Source organism: Pelobates fuscus, chromosome 8, assembly GCF_036172605.1.
Source record: "Pelobates fuscus isolate aPelFus1 chromosome 8, aPelFus1.pri, whole genome shotgun sequence".
NCBI classification, from domain to species: domain Eukaryota; kingdom Metazoa; phylum Chordata; class Amphibia; order Anura; family Pelobatidae; genus Pelobates; species Pelobates fuscus.
Window position 1 is genome coordinate 68491952 of NC_086324.1, and position 12024 is coordinate 68503975.

Sequence of the window (12024 nt, forward strand, 5' to 3'; positions counted from 1 at the left end):
GAATTGTTTTCAGTTCACTCTCTTTGAACAACCATTGATGCAGTAATTAGTGTTTCTCATAGAGAAGCAATGGATTTAATGCTTGTCTAGAAGAAGCATTCTACTGGCAGAGTGCAGCTATTGCTGTGCATGCACAATAGGTCCCCAACGCATTCTAAATATATCTCCTGGGGATGTATTGGAGCTGCAGCATGGAGAGACTGTTTCAACACTGGATTATAAGCAGGTTTACATTTTTTCTATTTTTTTTTTAATTAAAAACTAGGGGAAGTGGGTAAATCTAAAATGAAAAATAAACATTCCAACATTAAAGAAAAATATATCTATTTTTGATGCTGGAGTCTTGCTTTAATGTTCTGATAAATAATGTAAACTTAGCTTACATTATTTTAGTGTGACTTCATGTTTACTGTAGCACCAAATGATCTGTGCTCAGAAAAGAAAGAGTGATAGGTAAACCAAAATGTATTTAAAAAAACAATAAATACACACAAACCCCACACATATACCTAAGTCTTGTTTTACATGAGCATACACCTGCTTCCTTGAGACAAGACAAATAAAAGACCATTTTAAAGAAGCAGTGCCTGGATAAAAGAGGAAGTGAAAAATAAAATAAAAAATAGGTTCTTGTAGAAATAACAGGAGAGAATTGCACAGGCAAAACATGTCCTATTCTGTGTTCAAATGTCCCACAGGCAGCTTATCTGATAGATTATGTTTTAACAAAAGAGACGTAATGACAATTATGCAAATAAAAACATGCCACAAGGTCACGTTAGATTTACGAACTTTCTTAGCACTATCCTACAAATTTAAACACATCTTTTCAATCAGAAGATTCTGATAGTAACGTCTAAGATAGGAACTACCAATGTTCCTCTATAATGCGAAGCAGTCTTGGTTTGTGACCCAAAAGGCAAATCTTTTAAGTTAGCAAACAATCACAGAGGCTATAGAACACCAAAATGTTGGGGGGTCAGGCATGAGTTTTTTCATCAAGTTCTCATTTAATTTTAAAATATGCAGTTGGCTCTAGTATGCCAATCGATTCATTAAAGGCAAAATCAGCACATATGGCCCGTTATTGAATACATACAATTATTAGATGTAAGTCAAATATCCAAACCATAGGCACTGGTTTCAGCCTACTGGGTCACATATTGTGGCTCTGGATTATTTATTTATTTATTTAAATCACAGCTTGCACACAACCTCAAGAAAGTGTTGAAGAAATGTTCAGGAAAAGTCACAATATTATTTTATATCACAACTGCTACACATACACCTTCGCACACTTACATCAATTTGTATTTAAGGCCAATAAATAAGCAGAGTGGTGTTTAGAGTTTAACATATTTATACACCCACCTTTATCTCTCTGATTGATGCTTCTGTGTCCACAGATATGGAAGTGTCTCCGCTGCCCCTACGGGAGGATGTGCCACCGAGAGAGGCAAGGGTGGCGGCAGACAAACTTGACACAGGACGGGACCCCTGTAATTTGCAAAAAGGAAGGTGAGTAAATGGAATGACTGTTTAACTGCAGTTTGCCTCCTCGCTTTGGCATAAGAGGCCACCAATAGCATACCATATACCAAATCACAGAAAAAGGGTATGCCTTCTGAAAATACTGTATTCTTAAAGATCTAAAATAGCAAGTACAAAGCCAGTCTTATTACCTTTTCTGAGAAGTCTTTTTCTGGTCTTTCTTCCACCTAAAGAGAAGAGACAAAAATAAATACATTTAAAAAAATGATGTAGAAAACCTACATTTGCAGTGGTGTAGTTTCAGGCTTTACCACAAGAGGTCACCTGTAATGTTTGAGAGCGAGAAAAACCTGTTCAGTGAAGAAACCCATGTTATGAGTACCTATTTAGAGAACAAATATTGTTGGCGGTACTTGTGTAGAAACAGTTTAAGATCCATTAAATTAGTCAACAGAATGCTTCAATTGAATTTTCATATTGCAGGGTCCATCACATGCTCCCTCCTTGGACTTTTGGTATGGAGACATCTCCCAAGTGTCCCTGTAGGGATTTACTGCCACAGGTAGACACAGAGTGAAACACTTGGTCTCCAACAGATTCTGGAGACTTGCCAAAAATTAAAAAAATGGGGAGCATTTGCATTAGTCCTCAATATATGGGGAATTGAACTCCAATTCAGAAATCAGTAAGGAGAGATCCTATGACAAAAAATAAATAAAAAAAATGTACGGTATATCTTTATTTTCAGACACTATAATTCAGAAGGCCAATTACTCAAAAGGCCTGAATGTTCTGTAATTTTCAGAGGACTTTAAATACCTCACAATATCCCAAATCTCTCTGGATGTTAGCCAGTGAACCCTGCGCCTAACATTCCCCAGCCTTTTAATCCCTTCCATCTAGTCTTTCTTAATGGAACACAGGTATGTTTAATGGCATTTTTAAACATTTAAAATAAACACTTGTGTGAAGACCCACAAGTATACAGAGTGGTCTAGATATACATCATAATCATTGATGTCACACAGCATGGCCCACTCCTCCTATTCTGTAATCCAAATTATTAGCTCTTCAATCATAAGGAGAGAATAAATTGAGCAATCTTGTTCTTCCAGAAATCTCAAGAACACATTCCAAGCACCATAAGGACGTGCCAATAAACAGTAAGGAAAAGCCGTGGAATGCACAAACACACTAGAAACCTAAATGTAATTTTATCCTCAATAAATTATAAGACTGTAGACCACCCCTGGGATTTTCTCTCTTCTACAGAGATTTCTGTGTTTGGTTAAATTAATTTACTATTTAAAAGAACACTGCAATCGCCATAACCACTATAACATGATGTAGTGGTTATAGTGCCAGGAGTGCTGTGGCAATGTCCAAAAGGTAAATAGTGAAACCATTTTAGTATGATTTGACATGTCTCTAGATTGTAAGCTCATTTGAGCAGGGTCCTCAACTAACTATTGTTCCTGCTACATTTTGTTATTGAATCACTTGGTAAATTCCCTTCTTATTGTAAAGCGCTGCGGAATAAGTTAGCGCTATATAAATAATAACAACAATAATGTAATTTGGGTCCTGCTGGGCACCTGCAGCTGCAGAACCTGCTTCCATTCTTCTCCTGCAGGAAAATCCAGTCAGAGCTATAGAAAGCAGGCAGATGCTGAACCGCCCTAATTTTTTTGTAAAATTAGAGTTAAAAAATAAAATAAAAATCACCTAAAAGGAGCTATATAATTCGGGCTGTTACAGAAATTACCTCTTCAAGTGTAGAAAATCAATATGAGGGCAATAATTAACAGAGTATAGTCATTCTTAAATCCCAACAAAATACAAAACACTGTACAGAGGGAAGACACACACGACGCTTGCGGTGTTACACCACAAGTACAAAGATAATGGTTAATGGATGAAAAGCAGGGATGATTCTGCTGCCACTAGTCCAAAACTAAATGTGTATAAATACAATGGATATTACTAGCAGATAGGCTTGGGTTTAACTGTAAAAATCGTATCACAGTCCATGTATTAACACACAGACACTCACTAATACACACCTTCCTCTATAGATTTTATTTTCTAAGGGGAAGGGAAACAAATAATATAAGAAAAATAGCTGCATACATGTCACAGGGTTAGTTTACACAATTGGAAAATAGACAGTTGTAACATGAAAATGGGTATAACAGGCGTAGAATAGCAAGGATCCTCACCACAGGGCTGGCACGGGCAGAACTGGCACGAGAAGAGGCACGAGATCCAGAGCCCAGGTAATAACTGTACTCCGAGGGCTTACCAAGGCAGGCAAAAGAGAAAGACAGACACAGCAATAAGTGGAGAAGAAAAGTTTTAAGGAAAGCCATGTTATAGAAATAAAAACAATGGAACATGTTTAAAGGGTTAACCTCACTGGGAGATCAGCAGCACAGAATAAATCACTAATGACCTACAGCACTAAAGGGATCATCTCACAAATTTTGATCTCCCTCCTCCACATTCACACAGACGGCAAAAATCCCACTGTCAGGAAAATCATAAAAATAGCCTCGAGTGGTTATTAGGAATTTGATTGAACTATTTAAGCAATCTCAGATTTAGGGTTGGTGGTACCGAAGAGGGCTGTAGATTGGCAAAGAGCATTTAATGTATTTGTATATTTATAGATTATACTGCAGGATGTGCTTGACAGAATTGGGTAGGATTTAAATGCTTTAGGTCATGATTGTCTGAACTGCAGATATGGTTAGCGGTTCTAGAACAACACCTGGCAGTATTATATCGTGTGGCATATTAATGGCCAGGAACATAAATTGTGACTCTTGTGTAGGGTTTCTGAAAAAAGGTAAGTGGCAGAGGACTTAACATACACTTCACAGTCTAGCAGAGATTGTTAAATGTGGTCCAGAGACCACTCTCTCATCACGCAATAGATGCTAGGATGTATCCAGGTAATAGCACATTGGGACCTACATCTTTACTAAAGGAGAATAATAAAGACGAGCAAAAAAGGAAACAAATCTCACAGGTCGAGAGCTGGATGAACTGTAACGACGACTGCCACTTGTTATGCCCTCATCATATAAAGAACCCTGTCAGCAGAGAGCAAAAGAAAAGAGTAAACTATGTTTAGGAACAGAGAGACAGCATTGGGGGTAGAATGTTAGAGTACAGGAAAAGGTGGGTAAACCATTTAAGGGGTACAGTGAGAGAAAGTAGGCATTGCAAGGATACCAGAACAAAGAGGGTTTGCAATAGATAGAGATGTGTTTAGAAAAAAGAGATGGTGAAGTTTGGGTACAGGGAAAGGGACAGGTGTATGGGTGCAGGATATGTTTTAAGAATAAGGAAGAGAAAATGGCAAAATCAGGATATACTGAAATGATGATAATTTGAGTGAAATACTGAGGGGACCCACCCTCTGAGACCTGGAAGGCAGAGTGTTGCAGTTGAGAAGAGAAGGCTGCAAAAAGGAAAGAGATAGTTTAGAGGAGTTGAAAAAAGCAAACTAGTTTTAAAAGCAATAATGTTAGATGTTTGTAGCATTTTGGCTAATGTGCCTATGTTATATAGCATTGTTGAATAGTAGCTAAGAGTATGGATAATGCTTAAAGACTTTAGAGCAGGGGTTCTCAACCCAGTCCTCAAGGACCCCCTACCAGTCCAGGATTTAGGGATTACCTGGGTGTGTCTAAGGTGTTTAGAAAAAGAAGAAAAAAAAAAAACACCTTAGACACACACAGGTAATCTCTAAATCCTGGACTGGTAGAGGGTCCTTAAGGACTGGGTTGAGAACCCCTGCTTTAGAGCAACCTTGCTTCCTTCTCTGACACTAGAAGAGTTAAGGAATTCATACAGGTTATCATTTTTCAGTTCTTTTGCTTCAACATGGGTGGATGGCCATAAGGTAGAACCCTAGCTGTTTTAGAACCCAACATCCTCAATGTTCAGTCAGTCTTAAGGGTGGAAAAACATAAAGAGAGCTGTAGTTTTGCACAGTACACAACACCTTCAACTAAGTCTCCTCAATTTATGGTAGCTCTGACTCCAACTCCTAATATTGTATATAGGTATAATTATACTACAATTACCATATTACAATGTACTGTATTTGCTGATGTATGAGATGGCACATTATTTTGTGGGTCGTATTATCCAACAAATACAGACCTGAACCTACATTACAGTTTGAAACTTCTGGGTGTTAACTTATACGCCAGCACATATGGTACATTCAGTTGGAGTTCATAAATATTTACCAACTTAACTCCAGTAATCCAATAATTGACTGACTCCATGAGTGTGACTCTGAATCTATGGCGCTGGTTTTACAACAGCTGGAAGTCTTTATTTCATTTAGCTCTAATATAGAGCTTGCAGGTTCAATACACTGTTCATCTAAAGTGTAACAATAGTCAGGGTGCACTGTGTTTAGAACACTATGCTTCTATCGGAGACTCACGTGCGCTGTGTATCTGCCACGTTACACTGGTTAAACAATAACAATACAAAAGTCAAATGTGAATAAGAAATAGTTTGAGAAAAGGAGACTATGACAGACCCGGCTTCCATTGTGCATAGCCTGCTGTGGCTTCGAGGACTGTGGAACACTGGCCAGGCTTGGATCAGAGGAATAAGCACTCTGTATACAAGATGAGACATGAAGAATTAAGAAGGACAAAAGCAAAGAGGAAAAGCTCAACACGCACACACACAGATCAATTCACTGCAATATGATCAGCTTTAATAAATACAAACACACTACAAAAATCACTAAAGCATTTTTATTGTACAGGTGCATTTTGTCAATATATGAATTGGGAAAATGAGGACTTGTGAAAGGCTAAGTAATGCTGTTCCAAGTCAGAATACAGTTTAGTTTTAAAAAATAATAAGTTTATTATAAATAATAATAATAATAAATCCCAGTGCTGCCCAGGGAAAAACCAAAACAAAACCGGTCCTAGACGTTCACTATCAGAATTCCTCCTACTATTCAACGTACCAACTGAAGACCCTGAAACTACATCAGTAAAATAAATATGTCCAATGTCACAATGTTTATTCAGAGAAAGAAAAAAATATATATTTTATTAATGAAGAGATGTAGTCACTGAACTGGGAAGTTCAGTAAGTAAATGGTACTGCACATTTTAAGCCATATATAACAGATCTGGGGAATCCGTTGGGTTGATGCGTTTCAATTTATTATTTTGGCATAAAATGTGCAATCCCGAGATTAGACTAGACCTAGATTCATAGTAATAAACCAACCACAGGTAGCGAGAAGTAAAACCATGAACCCATGATTATATGTGGAAATAATGGTCAGACCATAACAGGCAGAGTAACAGAAACTGTTGCTTGTGGCTAATCTATATTCATTTAAGAATATAACCTCCCCATATAGGGCAGTATAAATTACCGTTATTGTTTTTAAGTATTTCGCACCAGAAGCCAATTAATAGGTGCACAGCTTTACATGCACATGCGGCACAGATAAGGTGACCACATCACCAATTTTAAAAAAACAGGCGCGCTTATAAACTAAACTGCACGCAGGACCAACCATCGCCTCATCTCGAGGAGTTGCCCGGGAGGACTGGTAGATTTCTCCACTACCATTGGAGCCCTGATCAGAGAAAATTTAAAAATAAAAGAAATAAATATAAACAAACAAAAAAACATAACTGATGTAAGCTTGGTGGGGCAGGAAGTTTTTTTAAAGTAACATGCAGTGCCCCCCTAATCACAAGCCTTGTACTGCATGACCACTCACTTAAGAGATATAGATATCTCAAGATGTGGCCTACAATTCACTCATCTAGACAGTGGCATGGGATTTTGAATCATTAAAAAAGTATTTGAATCGCCCATTTGCCAATTATAATCCATAAATTAGATAGGAATTCAAAGTACACAGGCAATCTATGTACATAGCTTCCCCACCTCCACTGTTACCAAACACCCAACCCAAGTGTGTGGCTGCTAAATACTATGACCCAAAGAAGCTCTCTACTGACCCTGCTGGATTTCCTATACTGAGCCACTCCGAGCAATTCTTCTTCATAACCATTGGTCTGTCAGAGAAAGAAAAGTTAAAACAAACAAGAGCTAACCGATTTTTATACACACCAAAAAAAAAACCAATACAAATAAAGATTACAAGAGGAGACCTGCGAGAATGTATGTTTATATGTACACATATCCATATACATGGGCACAAGCTGGGAGAATGGGAGATTACCAACACTTGGTTATAAAGAACTTCATAATGGGCAATTCTATTAGTAGCACTCAAATAGGGTATTCACTAAACTGAGAATTGTGGAGAACTGAAATTTCAATTTAAACTCCAAAATAGAGAACCTGGACAAATGTACGCTTTTAGGGCCCAAGGCATTTAACTCTCATCTCAAATTTTTACAATTCAGAGTTTATGAATAACCAAGAAAGGCTTAATGCTTTAAAATGGAAACAAAGACATAGCTTACTACGGAGTATGTCCTGCGACATTCTCAAACAGGAAGCAGCAACTCAAGCAGATATGGAGAACAGGGTGTGCCCTTGTTCTAACATTAGACAAGATGGCATCTTGTTAACATGTGTGGGACGGACAACAGTAGCTGGATGTTTAAATCTTTCCAATTTCTTAAGCAGGAGAACTACTGTGCAGAACACAGGCCTAAATGCATTGGCAATCTTCTGCCACCAAGATATTGACATTTCGAACACAAAGAGGATGCATGCTACAAAGAGTAATCTCGATCTCCATGCAAGATACTGACCCGCAGACTGCTTCTGCTACCTACAGACATAATATCATCTTCATCGGACGCCTTTAGAAAAAGAGAGAGAGAGAGAGAGAGAGAAAGATAAAGAGAGAGAGAGAGAGAGATGGGAGAAAGGAGAGAAAAAGACTGAGCAACTTGTAGACCATCATTGTTAACTGGGCAATTGCTCCCATAGATGCCCGTGATATATTCCATAGACTTTTTTCCTTTGCCAAGGTTTCACTTTAGTGCTCACTTTAACCCCTTAAGGACACATGACATGTGTGACAAGTCATAATTCCCTTTTATTCCAGAAGTTTGGTTCTTAAGGGGTTAAATCACTCTGCATTAGCCATTGTAAAATCAAAAACACTATGTTTCCTAGTTATCGACATTTAGTTTAATATTATCAGGTCCGCTGGGACATTATTAAAAATGACCCATGTACCTACTCTACAAGAATAATTCTCTACTCCGTTACCAGAAAAAAAAGAGATCTTCACTAAAAAATATTTAGGGCAAAAACATGCACAATGACAACATAGCTAGCTGTGAGAATTATGCCAAATTCTGAATTCCAGACGATTTGTCATTTAGTGAATAATACAGTGTGTGTCAATCTGCTCAGTATAAAATGGTGCCTACCCTACCAATCATTTTACATGAACGAGTCAGTTATAGTCTACTTTGTTGTTTTTCCTTCTGGTTAGCCCATCAAATTCTGGTTGACCAAGTTTAAGGCAGTTATATCACTGCATTCAAAAACATGTGTCTAGCTGTTGTTCCAGATTTGTGAAAGTCCTGCACATTTTGGATAACATAACGTGTGTGGCAGAGTTTTATTATTATGATGATGATGATTTTAGGCACAAGTTTAAAAACTAGCATGGGAGAGCCGTAGTAGGTCATCATCACAGATTTATGTATTTTTAATTTGGCTTCTTGCATGCAGCACTGACAAGTGCTAGAGGTTCTGCTGGTGGCCAAGTGTGGTGGGACAGACTGACCTGAGGATTTCTCCGTATTCTGTTTGAGTATCGTTCACTGTCTTCCTGGAAATGCAGCGTGGGGACAAGAGAAAGTCATGAAGCAGCTGAAAGCGAGGTAAGAAGTAGGGAATCCACAAAATACACAAGGGTTTGGGAAAAACAGGAATAGGAAGGTGTGCGAGAGGGCAGGTAGAGGAAAAGCCAATTACATTCCACTAGAGCAGGGTTTGGCAACCTTTGGCACTCCATATGTCATGGACTATCACCTGTGATGCCCAAGCATTGTGGTTGTAAGAGCATTATGGAAGATTTAGTCCACAGCATCTGGAGTGCCGTATTTCACCTACCTCTGCTCTAGACCAATAAAGTCTAAAATTTGGCACTAAAGCTGCTCAGAGGAGATAAAGTCCACAGCATGTGCAGTGCCAGGAGTTACCGCTCAATGGTTTAAACTCATTCGCACAATAATGTGGTCTAGAGACACCTGAAAAAACACAAACTATTTACTCAGCCAACCAAAAACACACATTCCAACCAGCTAAGTAGCTTGGCCCATAACCATCTAAACAAAAGACACAATTCACACTTCATCCATGCGCATGATATTGGCAGAGTGCAAACTAATCCAGCCCTCACATATAGCCCCCTCCCTGAGACATACAAAAATGCCTGCAAGATTTATAGGGTTAGATTATGGGAAGTCTCATACCATCCACTGCTCAATGTCCCCCCACTTGGCATCCAGACCATAATATTTCTGCAAGAAGAAGAGGAAAAAAAAAAAAAAGAGAGAGAGCGAGAGGGAAAAAAAAAGGAAGAGAACATCAGAGAGAGACAGAGAAAATTTAAACACAGAAAGAAAGCATCTGACTTGAGAATGTATACAGAATTAAAAGGGGAGATCCATGGATGTAGAGCAATGAACAATGTAGAACAAGTTATCACATCATATTAAGGGGTCATACTAAAGATAAAAACTAAAACTAGAATATTTAGCACTCTTTCTTTAGTTATTAAAGGGACACTATAGTCACCAGAGCCACTACAGCCTAATGTTTACAGGAAGTGTTTAGAAAGGCAATGTAAGTCACATGCAAGGAGGGGTTCCTAAGGTTACATAAACATAGTAATTTAACTCCCAATTGCCAGAGATTTTTTTTTACTGATACTGCAGGGATACCAAAACTGCTTCATTGAGCTAAAAGTTGTTTTGGTGACTTTAGTGTCCCTTTAATAACTAAAGAAAGAGTGCTAAATATTCTAGTTTTAGTTTTTAGTTTTTATCTTTAGTATGACCCCTTAACATAACTATACTTAACATAATCATGCTATAAATTGACCATGCAATAGTATTAGGACTGATTGAAAGGGTGTATAGTAACCTACAAAACTTCAAGTCATGCAGAGAACAAATGTCAATCAACATAAAGTCACACAATAAAAATAACGTGTAAATGTGCATTCAGAAATAACAACTTTATGGTAAACCCTACCACTTGAAGCTAAAAATTTACAGTTTGAATGGAAGGAAGGACATTTGGACAGGAGATTTCAAACAGCAACATCATGGGCTCTGAGATGGAAGCAGTAGAACTTCATATACACTCAAACTAGATTTCCCTCAAAGAACACAGAAAGTCAAACATGATTAGGCAAATGGGAAAGCAGAATAGTCTGATAGTGATACAAAGCTGCCAAGAAACTCAAAGTGGTCTCATTTCCACATGTGGAGTTCTCAACAACAAGATTTAACCAAAGAGTAGATGTTTTAAGGTTTTCAATACATTTTTATTTTGTTCTCAAATTAGAACTAAGCCTTATAGCCAATTTAAATTTGTTAAGATTGTTTTTTTCCCCCAAGCTTAACTTTGAAGTAGATCTTCAAGACGTTCAGACGTTTCATGAATTCCTTAACAGGATGGGTTTTAACAAATGTTAGAACAGCATAAAACATCCTGGCGTTTTGGTGGGAGCATGGTTGAATCCTTGCTCTCACTAGGAAGTCCCAGGCATCAATGATGAGAGAGCACTGCATACAGCACTTCAAATCCTTTGTGGATCGCACTCAGCTGACAGGTGCTCAAGGAAAACCTGCAGGGTCTCCCCGCATGCCCCATATGCCGACTGATCAGTGCAGGGCTTTGTTAACTGCCCAACAACGATCATATTGCAGTCAGCTGGGAAAGCATGCCGAAATTTCAACATTACAGGGAAATTTCCCTGTCATGCAAAAAATCAGCCAGTAGATGGCAGTATCAGTACTATTAACATAGGGTTTCCTTAGCATATACTCTTACTTTACACTAACCCTATAATAGGATTATGGATAGTGTAGGGGCGTGGTTATGGTAGGTATTAGGTTACAGTTAGTCTAAGCATAGGGTTAGGGGTAGAGCTGGTATAGAAATTGGTGTGGGTGGGGGGGGGAGTGGGGGTGTATAAGGTTAGCATTACCTACCAAATATGTATTTAGATCTTAGACACATGATGCATTTAGAAATCAGAACTGATATGTGAATCTATTTTGAGTTATTTTTCCAGTAGCACTTGATGTGTAACACACACACACACACACACACCACAGGCTGACTCAATAGCCAGTTATAGTTAGTCAACACAACTCGTATAGGGCAACGACAAACCCAACATAAAAAAACAACAACTTGCAAACAGAAGGAGGACACACCTACCTTCTGAACCTGGTAGATCTGCAAGAGGAAAATAAAAAGCAAGTGATGATAAAGTAAAGTACAGGTAACACAGAGAAG

The 12024-nt window shown here is 38.2% G+C and overlaps 1 protein-coding gene across 15 annotated transcripts in view; it reads right to left on the reverse strand.

Annotated features, from left to right (window-relative positions):
• Window positions 1–12024, reverse strand: part of LRRFIP1 (LRR binding FLII interacting protein 1) — a 153910-nt gene that overhangs the window by 47526 nt on the left and 94360 nt on the right. For 8 of the 15 annotated variants that reach the window (XM_063429997.1, XM_063429996.1, XM_063429983.1 and 5 more), the window contains 12 exons: window positions 11947–11964; window positions 9966–10013; window positions 9275–9319; window positions 8283–8333; window positions 7518–7574; window positions 7064–7126; window positions 6056–6136; window positions 4913–4957; window positions 4521–4586; window positions 3711–3788; window positions 1683–1718; window positions 1372–1497 (listed from right to left, as the gene is read on the reverse strand). In XM_063429997.1, the coding sequence (XP_063286067.1) occupies window positions 1372–1497; window positions 1683–1718; window positions 3711–3788; window positions 4521–4586; window positions 4913–4957; window positions 6056–6136; window positions 7064–7126; window positions 7518–7574; window positions 8283–8333; window positions 9275–9319; window positions 9966–10013; window positions 11947–11964 (714 nt within the window). The remainder of the gene's footprint in view (window positions 1–1371; window positions 1498–1682; window positions 1719–3710; window positions 3789–4520; window positions 4587–4912; window positions 4958–6055; window positions 6137–7063; window positions 7127–7517; window positions 7575–8282; window positions 8334–9274; window positions 9320–9965; window positions 10014–11946; window positions 11965–12024) is intronic. The other 7 variants (XM_063429995.1, XM_063429994.1, XM_063429986.1 and 4 more) reach the window with 6 other exon arrangements.